Source organism: Sander lucioperca, chromosome 2 (assembly GCF_008315115.2).
Source record: "Sander lucioperca isolate FBNREF2018 chromosome 2, SLUC_FBN_1.2, whole genome shotgun sequence".
NCBI lineage: Eukaryota > Metazoa > Chordata > Actinopteri > Perciformes > Percidae > Sander > Sander lucioperca.
In genome coordinates this window covers 43,562,719-43,578,795 of record NC_050174.1, presented here as the reverse complement: position 1 = coordinate 43,578,795, position 16,077 = coordinate 43,562,719, and the positions used below count along the sequence as shown (strand labels likewise).

General features: G+C 42.3%; 1 protein-coding gene across 1 annotated transcript in view; it reads left to right on the top strand.

Annotated features, from left to right (window-relative positions):
- Window positions 1-3,216: 3,216 nt before the first annotated feature.
- Window positions 3,217-16,077, top strand: part of olfml2a (olfactomedin-like 2A) — a 34,730-nt gene continuing 21,869 nt past the window's right edge. The window contains exon 1 of the mRNA XM_031300848.2: window positions 3,217-3,285. Within this exon, the coding sequence (XP_031156708.1) occupies window positions 3,217-3,285 (69 nt within the window). The remainder of the gene's footprint in view (window positions 3,286-16,077) is intronic.

The following is a 16,077-nucleotide window of genomic DNA, read 5'->3' as shown; positions in this document are numbered from 1 at the left end:
CTTGACGTCATCCATAGGAATAGAGTGGAGCGCGGCGCGACAGAAGCGTAGCACGACCAGGTGGATCTGCACCGATAGAGTGGAGCGCGGCGCGACAGAAGCGTCGCACGTCCAGGTGGATCTGCACCGTTACGGTACAGATCCATATGTCCGACACGACTGAAGCGTGGTGTCGCGACGTCATACATCCATGGTTGATGCTCCACGCCCTTGACCGGCAGCTGATTGGACGAACGCCTGACGTGGGTTTGGCTTCTCGAGAATTTCAACAGAGTGTCATGGCGGCTCGTTGAGAATATGATCTCGTATTTTACGAAAATAGTTCACCGAAACGTGTTTCTGAAAACAGTTTAAGCGAGAAATAGGCCATGCAGTTGCTGAATCTGTCTTTATTTCAGATCGACAAAGGTCAGTTTAAAAGTTTTTCGTCTACTCCTACTGGATAGTCGCATCACGTTCAACGGATTCATTTGCATAAAGATGGGCATCAGCCATGGATGTATTAAGAGAACTGGATACAGTGTTCGGCGGGAAGCTCCGTACGTTCCAATGAGAGTGCTCAAAAGCGCATAAAGCAAACATGGAGCTCGGCTCTTCCGCATTGTTGGCCCATAACGCTGGTTGGCTCACGATGGGCATGCGCACTAGCAACAATTTGTTTGCGTTGTCGTAGCAACCGGTAGCAACATGCGCGTTCATGAGCTTCTCTGTCGTGTCTCTTACAAGTAGCGAACTCATGAACTCGCCGTTTTCATTGTCTAAAATATTCACTAACGTTAAACACTGTGTTTTCGTTGTTCCCTATCGTTTACATGCTTAGCTAAATAAACGATAGATGTATTTAGCTAGACAACCAAGGAGATTTAATAATTATGTTGTGCTACTAGCTAGCTACCTACTAACTAGCGCTAGCTAGCTGTTAGCCTGCAGTTTCGTGAACAAAGCTCATCCATGGCTTCAGCTCTCATCCACGTTACAAGCTTTACAGCATACAGCCCTCGGATGTATCATAAGAGAGAACCAAGGCGATGTAATCACTATGTCTGTAGTAACGTTATGTAGGCATATAGCTAGCTATGTATAGATCTTAATACAGCCATGCTAGCTACCCCTGATGTTAGCAACCAGCTAGCTAGCCGATAGCCCGCCAGTTTAGGAAACGCTAATGACGTTACATCCACGTAGCTAACAGGCTTTACAGCAGCTACATACACCCCTGGGATGTATGTATCATGACTTCATAAGATAATACCATTGACGTATTAATAGAACACATGGTGAATTACAACCATTAGCTATATCCATTATTACAGCTAGCTACATGAGCTAGGGAGAACAGTTCTCTTAATACATCCATGGAACAGTCATGTGAGCGGGCGTCCCGCGGCTCTGCTCGCGTCCACTATGCGCGTTCATCATGCCAAATTTAATAATTCTGGATTCGCTTCTAGTGAATGTTAAAAATGTTAAAAACGTAACGTTTTAAACAAGGACCCTTTCAGTGTTCGGGATGGTAAGTTGATATACCCAGAAACAAATTATCCGCTGAAATACAGACGTTTCTTTCGCCATGCAAAGTCTATGTGAAAAGTCTTTCTGGGCCATGGGGTGCAGTACCACCGTTATCCGCTAAGCCCATGGTGGCTTTTAGACTCGGCGCTCTTCCTGGGGGCTTGGCATCGGCCAGCTTTTGGACTCGCAGCATTTTTTCAAATGCAGCGCCGCCTTCCCGGAATGCTTTGCGTGCACGTTGAAGTCGCTTGACGTCACCCATAGGAATAGAGTGGAGCGCGGCGCGACAGAAGCGTCGCACGGCCAGGTGGATCTGCACCGTTATGCAAATGAATCCGTTGAATGCGACTCGACTATCCAGTAGAAGTAGACGAAAATCTCTTAAACTGACCTTTGTCGATCTGAAATAAAGACAGATTAAGCAACTGCATGGCCTATTTCTCACTTAAAATGTTTTCAGAAACACGTTTCGGTGAACTATTTTCGTAAAATACTAGATCGTACACTCAACGAGCCGCCATGACACTCTGTTGAAATTCTCGAGAAGGGAGTGTCGGTACACGATCCGTTCTGCCTGCACGATCCGTTCTGCACATGCGCAAGATAATACTGTTTTACGTATCCATACGACCTGCACGATCTGTTCCACGCTAGCCTATGGCTAGCCTCCACCGTGAAGCTAACGTTAGTTTAGCTAACAGCTAATTCGGCTAACCGCTAGCTGACAGCTAGATTCAGTCTAAAATAACGTTAACTCAAACGTAATGGGAAAAGCAGGCTACAGCTAAATTAAGACTTCACAGTAATAACAATAAAGACAAGTATTGAGTGATTGTATTTGTCGTGACTTTGCCTGGAACGCTACCAAGTCAAAGAGTCGTGACTTAAAGTCGTAACTTAACGGGCTAAAAATTGTGTCTGGAACGCAGCATTTGTCCGGTAATTAAAAACTGTATAAAAATAAAAAATGTTATGTGTAGCTACAGTTAAAATACAGAAGATTTTTACTGTTATTTAAAATTTCCTCATAGAAAGCTGCTCAGTTAGTACATTTCTGAAATGAAGTCAGTTCTTTTATTATTAAAAACCTTTTTCAACACTTTTTTTTGTTCTTTTTGGTGCTTTTCAACTCTCACTAATCCAGTTAACAATTTACGATAATGGCGTTGTGAACAGCTCACTACGTTAGTTGTCGGAGCACAGATAAAGGTCCCATAATGCAAGTCGAAATGTAAATAAACAGAAATACAACCGTGAATACGTTCTACGGACAATATATGTCTGTTAAAATATACAGTCATACAACTGTAAATACAGGATATTTCTCAGAGTGGGGGTTCAGAGTGGAGTTTAAATGGGTGATTATGATTATGATAATCAAATATAAATATCCAAACTCCGCCGTCCTGTACAGACTGGGTATGTTTGTGTTTAAACCCCTCCCATCGGTGGAGGACAGCGGAGGACAGATGATGCGCGAGCTGTAAAACGGAGCGCGCGGTACAGACAGGGGCGCACTCCACAGCACGCACACAGACACACGCACACTGACATCCACAGACAGACGGACACATGATCCTCCCTGTGTGCAAAAGGAAATGGAGTTATTAAAATAGGCGCACTCCCTTACCTCATGGACTGAATGCATTGACGACTGTCGCTTTGGATTTGTGAACTTTACGCCCAGACACTCAGGAGAGAAAAATGTGGAGATACACGAACTTGTTCGCCTGTCTGCTGGTTTTGTGTAAGGATGCGTCTTCACACAGCAAGGTAAGACAATACACAACACAGGCGGGTTTTAGATATGTATTATTTTATTTTACTTTGGAGGATCCCAATACATTATTGCATTGTGTTACTATTGTATTGAAACAAGGGCTGTTCAGAGTCAGTAATGGTCACTATAGGACCCCATAATCACTGAAGATCTATCATTACAACGTCACCTCTTCCATGTCATGGTGCCTCTGCCTCAGACAAATAAGTGACTTGACCAACATTTTCCCAAAACCAGACTTTTTTAGGCTATACATTTTCTGTCCAAAGCCTGCAGATGGTTCAGGGATGTGCCATTTTTCTGATTCGGGGTAATCCTCCCAATGAGGGCTTTTGTGTGACATGAGTAACAATGGGTTTATGTAATGATACCTCCGGTCTGTGCCAGCATAGTGTGGGAGAGATGGCAGTCAGTGGGGTAAAAGTAATAGCTGGCTGCCCTTGTTTGCACAGCTGCTGGACTCCAGTAACCCCTTGCTCTCTCCCTCAGCCTAATCCAGATCCACACACACACACACACACACACACACACACACACACACACACACACACACACACACACACACACACACACACACACACACACACACTGCTAAAAGACAGAATACATGTACAGTACATGTTGTAATACCAGAGGCTCTGTTGCATGTGTATGGCCATGTATGGTGTGTGAGTGTCAACAATTGCCTGCTCTGGATACAATCAGAGGCCAAATCAGCAGCAATGGATCAGTGCAGAGTAAACCCCCATTATAGTAGGTTAGTAGCAGTAGTAGTGATAGGAAGTGGTATTCATAGTAGTAATAGCAGCAGCAGCAGCAGCAGTGCTACTAATTATAACAGTGATAGAAGCAGCATGTGCTAGAGTTAATGGTAGTAAAAGTCTTTGTAGTATATTATGCTGTCAAATGTCTGTTTTGGTCCAGGCCCCTTAGTTCCAATGAAGGGAAATCTTAATTAAATCCAGCTTACAATCACATTTTAGATTGTGTTCTTCTAACTGTGTGGCAACAGTTGAAGTTTGTCCCTTTTCTGTTTCAACATGACGAGCACACACAGCTCCATAAAGAAATGATTTCCCAGTTTGGTGTGGAAGAACTTGACCGAACCCCACCCAACACCTTTGGGATGAACTGAAACACTGAGTGTGAGGCAGACCTGGGGCCCGTTTCAGAAAGCAGGTTTAGTGAAAACTCAGAAAGGGAGGTTATTTAAACCTGAGAAGGAGGGGTTACTCCAGCTCGTTTCAGAAAGAGAGGTAACTTAACTTCAGAGTCAGTTACTATGGTAACTGAGTCTGTGAACCTAACCTGGTCGGGAGCAGGTTTTCTTCAATAAACCTCAAGTTTCTCTCAGTCTCCTCCCTCTGACACAGCGCTCTTTCATTTCCTCATTCATTCATTCAGTCTGTATCAGGCGCATTTTAGCGCAGTTTGTTATCTGCATGAATAAAAAAACGTGTTGGTTTATTAACTATGTTAGGCAGATTATAAAACGTTTTTTTCTGAACATGGCATGTCCTTTTGTTGACGATCCCGTTGATGAAGAAGCTGTATTACTTCGCAGGGAGTTAAACATACGTCGGGAGATGATATTGAGGCCCAACTAGATGTATTTTTATTTCCAGATACCTATTTGAGAGTAGGCCTGCAGCGACGCGTCGATTACGTTGACGCATCGACGTCAAAATTACGTATTTTTGCGTCGACGCTTCGCCACACACACATGTGGGAGACCAAAACATTGCAGGAAACAGCAACCTCCTCACAGAATTCCCAACAAAGCCCTGCAAAAAGCCCCATGAAAAGAAGAAGTCATAAAAAAACAGCTCGCCCTTAATCATCGAGGGTATGGGAATACTTAAAATATAGTCCCAAGTACTAACGTTAGCTAAATTAATTTCATGTTTGTGTAGTGTGTTGTGTAGCCTGCGCACTTAGGTGGTGCTAGCTAACTATCTTAGCTCTCCGTGCAGTTTGTTCGTGCTAGGTTAGTAGCTAACGTTAACGTTAGCTAGCTACTGGCGCCTAGGCAGCTGTGTTTAGCTAACGTTAGTTATCATCTAATGTTGGCTTGAATGGTAGCTAGCTTACAGCTGCAGAACACAGCTATCTATAGTAGCTAACGTTAGCTAACGTGAACGTTAGCTACTAACCTAGCACGAACAAACTGCACAGAGAGCTAAGATGCGTTGGTTAGCCTAGCACCACCAAAGTGCACAGCTGCATTAGCATGTAAACCTACAGAATAGCAGTTAAGAGAGTCAGTTTGATTATGCATCAGGTTTTATGTTGGGACTGTTATGTTGCGTTAAACAATCCAAGGAATGTCTGTACTGTGCACTGCACAGTGTTTTTCTTTTTTGCACTACAACTTGATTTTTTTGAACAAGAGAGTTATGTTGGTACTGTAAAAGAGTAAACAGGCTGGCCTTTCATTTTGTATAACAGTAAAATAATTATTTTATTTTGTGTAAAGCAGAAGATTTTTTGCTGTGCAAAATTGTTTAATAAAATATATTATTAAGAATTTTTTGGTATATTTTTGAGATGCATTATGGTTTTTATTAATCGAGCAACAGAAAAATAATCGTTATATTAATCGTCCAATTAGTCGTTAGATTAGTCGACTAATCGATAAAATAATCGCCCGATTAATCGTTTAATAAATAATCGTTTACCCCCAGCTCTATTTGAGAGGTATCGTTTTTCTTCACAGTTGATCAGATATGTAGATACTAGGGTTGGGCGGTAATACGGTAATACGGTATACCGCAAGGTCTTAAAAATAGCAACGGTATCAGTTTCAATACTGTCATTAAAACAAATGCAATGCAGTTTTTATAGGAGACAAGGATTAAATATTAAATATAATTTATGTAATTATGTGTGGTTGTCATCACATGACAGTGTGGAGGAGAAAGTAGTTTTTTGTAAGTTGTTATGTTATTATTGTTTCAGTATTAGTGTTTGGTATTCAGTTTCTAAACGGTGCACAAGCCAACAGTTTGGTGACGCCGTCTGAGCTTTACGTCATCATTTTTAATTAGTCACGGTAATACCGTATACCGCGGTAAAATAGGGAGGAGGTTTGACGGTATCAAAATTTGGATACCGCCCAACCCTAGTAGATACCTTATCCGTCCTAATATCACTAACATCCACCATCGTGGACATGCTTTTACATCCCAGCAGATTATTTGTGTCACATTATGTTTTTTGCAAATGGCAGTTTTCTTTACAACATCGGTGATGCGGAGTAAAGCCACTGTATGCAGAGCCGTCAGAAAAGTGTACCTTGCTCTGAAACGTTTTTCAAACGTTTTTGTAGTGTTCCCTGGACACAAACCAGTGAGAGCCATTAAAGATAGATAGATAACGGTCGTTAAGGCACCGGTGCCGTATTAGCACTGGGTCTCGGACAAATAAAAAACTCTTCGGATCTACACCATTTACGTGGATGACATTTTCCCATTCAAAACGGCGATTTTCGCCGAAAAGCGACTAGTTTGCAGGTATGTACTACTCTTTGGCCGGCTCGCAAGCCCAAACAAGCGTGTCTGTTGTTTTGTTTCCGGTCTAGCTAGATCCGGTGTGGTGTTGTAGTTTTTCTAACGTTACTAGTTGTTGCAACAGCATGTGAAAAAAACTACAAAGTTTGCTAGGCCAAAAAGAACGTTAATCTCGCGATAAAAAAATTGACGGTGTTAAAATGGGTTTGCATTAATGCCGTTAATAACACGTTTAACTGACAGCACTACAAAATATATATTCAAACTCGCTGGTGGAACCCTGTTAGAGTCCATCCACGCACCTTTGTTGTTGTTCCCCATCTCTCACTCTAAATTATAATTGGTTCAGATGAAGAGTTTTCCTAAGGGAACTGAAAGTTTTAGATTAAATCCATTTAGGGCTGGGTAGCGAATTCAATACTTATAAGGCACCGACTGAATTGCCTCCTTAGTATCGAGTATCGAAAAATGCCTCGTCATCAATTACCAAATTTCAATACCTAAAGAGCAAATGTCATCAGCGTCAGTAAGCCAATAAGCATGCAGCATGCTTCTACCAAGATCTAATAATGTTATAATGTATGTAATGTATAATGTAATAATGTGTCTGACATTACACGTCGTAGAGGCAGGCAGGAAAAACTCTACATTACACACAGAGACTGGGCTCATGTAGTAGGAGCTGAAAAATAAATGACAAGATTTTTGCTGTACTGTGTAATGTTTTTAAGCTTTACCCTACATCATGACACAGCACTATTCCTCATCATGTAGTAGTGTCACAGCTCCAGTCCTGTGGCCACTGGAGATGCCCAGTCGTGGTCTCTGTTGCCAAACTGGTGGCGCTGGCATTGATGAGAGACAAAGCTCGTTTATACATGGAGGGCACCAGAGAGTGACGTGGAAACCAACACATGCACCTGCTTCGTGTTGTGGTTGTTAATAAACCTGAGGATAGTCGGTGCAAGGTCTGCAGGGTGCTAGAGAGAAGGAAACTGCAGACTGGGATGACCACAGCAGCAGAGACAGGGTTCGATAATTAACTAAATTCACTTGCAGCACAGTGGCCCAAAGGTTAGCACTGTGGCCTCACAGCAAGAAGCTTCCGAGCCTTTCTGTGTGGAGTTTGCATGTTCTCCCCGTGTCTGCGTGGGTTTTCTCCTGGGTGCTCCGGTTTCCCGCACCACTAAAAACATCTTCCCCTCCCTCTCTACCGAGCTGATGTGTGATGAAGTGTCATAAAGCTGCCGTGCATCACCCAGGTGGGTGCTACACATTGGTGGTGGTAGAGAGTAGACCCCACCCCCTGAAGTGCTTTGGGTGTCTATGATAAAGCGCTATATAGATGCAATGAATTCTTATTATTAATATTATTACTTACAGGTGCGCTAAGTTGCCTTTAAGCCATAGATGATTGCCACAATTTACTTGAAACAACATTTTATCATGCCATGTTATGCCAACATGATTTCATTTAACTGCGGATGTCACATGGGGCTTGATGAAGAGTCAACATCATCAGTCTGCAGAGAGTCTCTCTGTTTGTGGTTGAAACAAAGCTGCAAGCTGTTGGAAATTAGACACTACTACTTCATTTACACTGAGCCAATGACCCGGAAAAAAACTGCTTTTGGTGTCAGTGTGAATGGATCCACCATACGACCCAGGTGCACACGGCCCTGCACATGACCAGGGATTTACACAGGGCTGATGTTGCTTGGCTTTGGTACAAAATGGCCAACATGGTCATTATATTATAGGTTGTTTGTCCTGTATAGATTGTGGGGATGACTTCCAGCTCCTTTACACATGATTTTGACTGTTCTTGATCCATCACCATTACATTAACTAATTCAAAGTTCCACCATTAAATCTGCATGTATGTCAAAGTGTGTTGCATAACAATTCCTTGAAATAAAGCCAGGGGTCCATTGTAAATTATAGTTAGAAGTAAAAGACAAATGGATGGCCATGCAGGTCCATTGTCACCAGAATCTTATCACAAGCCAATCCAACACAGCCTTGTTTTTATCACAGCCTTATTTACAAATCACATGTTCCCAATTTGTGCATTTGAAAGCATCGTTGGCCTTTCTTTTTCTCAGGCCGTTTTCTCCCACTGTGGAGATCCCTTAATCCTTGAGAGCAAAATTTATGATCACAGATACGTTTCAAATGTAGTTTGTCTCTTATCTGGAGTATATGTCCTAATTCTTGTATGGTCTATGTGAAGTCTCATGAAATCCCTCTCAGGCACCATCACCCTGTAGAGCTTAACCTCATACAGACCTGGGCCCTTGGGCCCTGTTGTGTTCTACTTGCAAACATGGATGAATAAATGCGTGGCATTCATGGTGAGTTATTAAAAATAGACAACTTTAAACCCTCAAGTAGCCTTTGTGCACATACAGTGAACAACTATAATCTCTTGCAAAAATGTGTTCTTCTCAATCCTTCAAAGCAGCATAGCAGTATAAGAGACTTGGAGCTCTCTTTGTGCAGAACGCATTCTCATGAATATGTTGATATGATATTTTACGAAAATGTATGCACACCAATTCGTATGACATCCTACGAAATTACAGCGACTGCCAGCTGGTCACGTGACCACCGGTCAGTTTAGCGGTCTTTACAGTTAAATTTAGCCGAAAAAAGGTGACTGTGAGCCGGGTACAGAGCACCGTGAGGTGCCGGTCCTTTCAGAGGCCATTGCAGTAGAGTTTAGCCAACAAAAAGGTGAGCATCATGCGGCGACAAGTTAAGTGTAAGTGTAGACACTAGTTAAGATTAGAAAAAAGACTGTGGTTTAGGTTAAAACACTGGTCCCCTTAAGTAGTACTCCTTGGACATGAACACCCATTTCCAGGGTGAAAATCTTGTGTTTTCTCATTAACTTCTTCCAGGACATGAACTTCGCTTCCCAGCTTTAAGCCCTGTGTTTAAGGACCCATCCATCCACCCCAACCTTTTTCCTATGTGGATCTTTGAGCTCTAAAACAGCGGCAGTCAATGTGGTGCTAGTCTATATCCATGATGTTCCACTTCCGGGATTGCTCCGGTGCCAGATGTCGCTTTTTTTGCCCGGATGTCGGCTTCCTTCCGCTTTCTTTGTGTTGGAATTTTAAACAAGTTCCTTCCCGAGGCTATTTTGCAGCGCCACCGTAGCTCCGTCCGGCGCTTAGCACCGCTCATGACAATTGTGATTGGTTTAAAGAAATGCCAATAAACCACAGGACGTTTTCTCCCATCCTAGAATGCTGTGTGGACTAGCCAGACCCTCCTCCGCAGCTCTGTGGAGGAAGGTCAAAAACAACAACAGAGCCATATTGTGTTTTTCAGATATCGCCATGGCTATCTCATCTGGCCTTGCATTGCATGCGTTGGTGTTGATGGCCGGGGTCATGTTGGAGGTCCCAGCCTAGTATGCCCAGAAATTACTTCCATATTATTTCTGCACAGTACAATTCAGGTGCAAATTCTAACTTTCAGTTTTGAAGATTGTATTATAAATATGAAGTATACAGCCAGCAGCTTATCACAAAGACTGGAAACAGTGAGCATGCAACAACAAGAAAACAAAGTGTTCAAACAAGACTGTGGCGTTATGGGGGCTTATGACTGACACTATTGTTTAACCAAGAAATAACCTCCCATAAAACCGCAATATGTCCTTTTTTATACTTTCATTTTTATGTCTTTGTACTATATATATGTGTATATTGAATTGACAAGATACACAGTGTTAATTTGTGAGCTTTAGAGGTGCTGGTAGTTAGGTTTTGTTATAGGGACGGAGCCTGTGCTGTTTCCCCGTTTCCAGTCTTTGTGGTGTAGATCAGATAATGTACTGTAGCTGCAGTGAAAACTAAATATGTGGTCATTTTTTAAGCATGCTTTTATTGTATCAGAGTGTGCATTTCCGTCTCCTTCCTCTAACACAAATTCAATGTAACATTGTTATAAATACCAAATGATTAATGGATTTATGAGCAGCTGTCATGCTGAACAATGAGCATTTCTATTATTAGCATATAAATGGCTACGATTAGCGTCTGCACAGTAATAGCAAAACACCGACCAGCAGGTTGAATTTGTAATTCAAAATGTTTTTTTTGTTTTTTTTGCTCAAGTAATGAAACATAGTATCTTTCACTGAGCTTTGATCGACTCTGCCGCTTTTTAACATCTCCCATAAACATCTGCTGTAACTAATTCATCTGGGGGAAACGCATTGGCAACATCTATCATTCCACTCGTTGTTGAGGTCACCAGGCGCACACTAATAATTAGTGTCTCTTTGTGGTTGTGAATGAATTACTACAGCATGTGGATTTTATTAGGGAGCCATATTGACAACTTGATTTGTATCTGTGTGTTTGATGATTTAACTGTTAGGAAATGAAGCAAATGTGGAAATGTGTAACTGAAATCATGTTTAAAGGCTTTCCACAGTCTGTAATGTTGCTGTGGCAAGAGAGGAACTTTCACATAAGTAATTTATTCATTAATTTTAGTATTACAGTACTTAACAAAGAACGATATGTATTATGTTATTATTCTTTTCCTCATTTTTGTTTCATGATGTTCTGTGAAGACTGAAAAGTCAAAGTTCAGAGAGTGTCCGGACACACAAACAGACCCAGCAGGAATGTAGATATGTACCCGCAAAAGCAGCGAGTGCTTGATACACTTTGTGTTCAGCTAATTAACATCCCTGTGCTAATGCCAGTGATGTTGTTTATATAGTCTGTGCCACCGACCCTCATGGTTCATCTCCAGACTGGAGGCCTTAATGGAATCCCCTCTTTGTACCAAGTTGACCTTTACAGTGACACAGTAAGACTGTTTATCATAAGCACCGCTAATTAGATTAAAATCCGGCGGACTCTTTGGACTGGAATGTTGTTCCCGGTTTTGGTCTTGAGTACCCTTGACAGGAGATGATGTGGATTTTAAAGAGATAGTCCGTCCTTTGAAATTACAAGCTTGATGGGTTTAAGACTGATTGGAATTGTTATTCTCGGTGCCTTTTGTGCATTTGTGGGAAAATAGTTCCAAAAGCAAATTGGCTGCAGGTCATAAGAGTTTTGTGTTTGAAGGTTGGAAAACATGCAGCTGAACATTTAAACTTTGCCACAGGATACCTGCACCGCCTGTCTTTTTGGCCCAGTGATTACCCGAGCTGGCAAAGCACTAAGAGGAGAGGATATCCTTGTTTATATGAACAAGGCTGCAGATACAACAGGCCAGTGCTACTGAAACATTGACTTTAACTCTGAGGCTAACAAATACAGCTGCCATTGTGTGACACATCTTGTGTTTTTAGCAATCCGGAGCACAATTGGGGTTTCACTTCATCACTGTCAGGGTGTGTTAGCTGTTAAAGGCTGCAGCGGTTGATCTAATAGAGCTCTCTGCGGCTCTTTTGCTCCCATTGTGCAGACATGAGTTCATGTTTGAGCCGTGTTCTTTTTGACCTGAAACTTGACTGCACTTGAGAGGTCAAAGCCAAAGACTCAAAGCTCAAAGCATGCGTTAAATACTCTGTACTCTTAATTATTAGCATTGTTAATTGTGTTGCCTGTTCTCATGCTGGTAGGTCAGCTTGGCATGAGATGCTGGACAGTCGGTTAGGCATATCAGCACACATGATTTGACAGGAGGAGGCAGCTGCTCTGATTGGCACAATTATTCAGATTTTTTCATGATGAGATGCTGATAAATCTTTGTCCTGCAGTAAAACCTGCGAGGTAGTGATTTAGTCCTTCTTGACTAGACAAAATGTGAAGTGCCAAAGTAAATCTGGCTGGAATTTCTCTGACTTCTCCAACTTAAAGCAACTTAAGCTGATGTTGCTATGCAGCAGTCCGTCTTTGGCTGGGGTTGAACAATGCAGCTCAGCAGGGCCGTAGGCATAGCCTCTGCTAAATAAGTTTAATCTGCTAATCCACTCTGTTTTCATGTGGCTGTAGGATTTGTCAACCTGCTGCCTTTTCGCTTGACATGGGTCAGGATTGGCCCGGCTTTGCACACAGGAGTCCTGCCCCATATCAGACCCCCTCCCAGTATGTCTGCAGTAATGGAGGGGGAAAGTACACACTCCTCCACATCTTCCCCCATCACTCAGCGTGCATTCCTTCACTAATGAGCAACCACCACCTCCACCTCTACCACTTCCCCATATACCTTCAGCCTGCAGCTATCCTAAAAGACTTCCTAAATTGGTCAAACTACAGAAAGCCATTACATAATAAACATGACCAAATTGCAAAAGCCATAATTGTAACTTCCTACGCCACCCGACTTACAATTGCTATATATGTCAGAGTGCCTCTGGAGCAACTAGGGGTTAAGTGTCTTACTCAGGGTCACATTGGTGGATGTATTGCAGTGGGATTCGAACCCAGGTCTCCCACACCAAAGGTATGTGTCATATCCACTGCGCCATCCCCACCCACTTGTCACTTGAGTCAGCGTCGGTCGGGACTAAAGAACATACGTTTTAAAATGATTGTTTTCATTTTAAAACTTATGTTCTTTAGTTCTTGAAGTCTGGAGGTGTGGAGTTAGAAAAAAGTGAGCTCATAGACCTCTGATGCCCACTCTTCATCTGTGCTGCACATGGAGTGTAAAAATAAAACGGATGACACAGGACTTCCTCCCGCTGTACAAAAGGGAAGCAAAAATATTCCGGACATGGGTAACGCCATCTTCTAATTTTGGAGCCAGAGTCTGCGCAGTAGTGATCGTGCGGTGGAGCCTTAGCCTATACATCCGCCCGACCAATCACGAGTCAATCACAGCTGTCAATCGTGATTTTTCACCCCGTTTTTACAACATCAAATTACTAACCAAAACCAAACTTTTTAGAAAAATGAACACTTCAACAAACATCAGCATGATAAGAACTACCTAAAATGACAGAAATCATTTTTGGGAAACATTTATTTGCTGTGTACTTTGACTTTTAAGTTTGGCCCATTTTCCATCTGCTAACATGGAGGGGGTGGGATTTATGATATATACTGCAGCCAGTCACCAGGGGGCGATGCAAATGTTTTGGCTTCACTTATACAGTCTATCAACCCCTGGTGCTGCAGGCTAGAGGCTCCAGTTCGGATTTATGCAAACATTGTGGCACAAGTGGCATTTCAACTAATGATGAATATCCACAACAAACTTCATGGAAATCTAGCCACTGTATTACATTTTTTACCCTCTTGGCCATCCTTAGGTTTTGCTACTAGTGGGACAAAAATGCTGCAGGCTGCACTATGAGTAATGACTGACGTGGTCACAGCTCTCATTTTGGTGCTACAGCATACAGTATTCACATGCATTTCAACATTGGTGCATGCCTTCTTATCAACAGGTATTCAGTATCAAGATGGATAGGATCAAAGCACAAAGCTCATTTTAACCCAGTTATTTGTGTAAATTTGACCACTCGAGTGCATTTGCCAGTCTATGTTTATTGGGCCCAAACAGCTAGCCAGCAACATAGAAAACTACAGATAGACCATATGTGTTTGCGCAGTGTGCCTGTGATGTGTTTGTGCTACAGCTCAGAGTCTGACTGATGTTGACACTTAGCTAGTCTTGACGCCGCTTCATTTCCCGGTTGCTCCGATACCACCTGAAAATTCTCCGGATGTCCCTCATTTAGGCCGGATGTCCATCACCTTCCTCTTTCTTTGTGTTGGCATTCTAAACTCCAGTCGATTCATGAGGACTATGGTTAACTGCTCCTCAGATCTCTGCAGGGTAAATCCAGTAGCTTCAGTAGCTAGACTATCTGTCCAATCTGAGTTTTCTGTTGCACGACTAAAACAACTTTTGAACGTACACGTTCCCCGAAAACAAGTTCCTTCCCGAGGCTATTTTGCAGAGGCAGCGTTGTTCCGTCCAGCGCTCAGCAAGACGATTGTGATTGGTTTAAAGAAATGCCAATAAACCAGAGCATGTTATTCTCCCATCCAGGAATGCTGTGTGGACTAACCAGACCTTCCTCCGTAGCGCTGTGGAGGAAGGTCTGGCAATGCGAGACTACCACTCAGCAGATCAAACTCCAGTGCTATCTATGTCCCTCCTGATTCTGTCCTTTTCCCTCTTGAACTGGAGTCATAAAGCCTTTCGACTCCATGCGCATTGTCTAGGACACGTTTGCGTCCCATTGTGTCTTTGCATTGACATCATATGCCGTCTAAGATTTTGTTTTGCTTCCAGTCTTAACACATTATTATTTAGATCAGCTAACAACAAGGCAGCCATAAGGGACAATTTGAAAGGACACAGCTATTGCAAAACCTATTTAGAAATCTAACCTACAAGGTTTCAGTCTCTTATAGCCCACCCTCCACTGTGAAATAGCTAGGGCCACCCCCTCTTATAGTCAATTAGTCGACTAATCAGTCGTTTGGTCTTAGTTGACTAACATTTATTTAGTTTTTTAATGCTTTTTCATGCTGAATGACTTATTTCCAAGACACTTATGAGCACATCTCTGGTAAACACAAGATTATAGTGGTGCTTATGCACCTTATTCTTTGTGGAGAAACTCGGTTTTACAGATCTGTCATTTAAATGAACTAATCGATTAGTCGACAAAATCATAAGAATTTTCTTTAATCAAGGACAGCCCTAGAAATGAGGAAAGATGGATTTAGATAGACAAAGTGGATACATTCACAGAGTTCTCAGCAGACCTCAGTCTGCCTACTGACCATCATTACCTGAATATTTACAATATGAACGTGAACAAATATGCAGTAAATCTGTGTAGTTGAATTTTTGAATGCAAGCCATCTCCACTGTATGCTAGCTTGCACTTGTCTCACATAGGGCGGGTGAGGAATGTGTGCTCTGGCTGCAATGCATTGCTTTCTGTTTATTAAGTAAGCCATGAGCATGGCCTGCCAAACCTCTGTCATTATACATGGCAGCCAAAGGCCAGCTAGGTATGAAAAGTAATTTATGTTTGTCTCTGAGGCTTTCGTCTGAGTCCCACCTGCTAACGTTCAAAATACGGGAAGCTTGTGGTTATTTTTCTGGAACTCTTTCCTTGCCTTGCTTTTGTTTTGCCGGCAAAAATGGCACTTACCCACTGCTAGTACCAGCTCTACTCGGCTCGGCTCGATGGATAAATATCCAGTGCAATCCAGGTCATCCATGTCTGATGCGTTAAATTCTTACTCAGCCCTGAATAGTACCACGATAAAGATACATTTACACTACATGCAACTAAGAGATACTTATGTATAAAAATGAAAGGAAGAT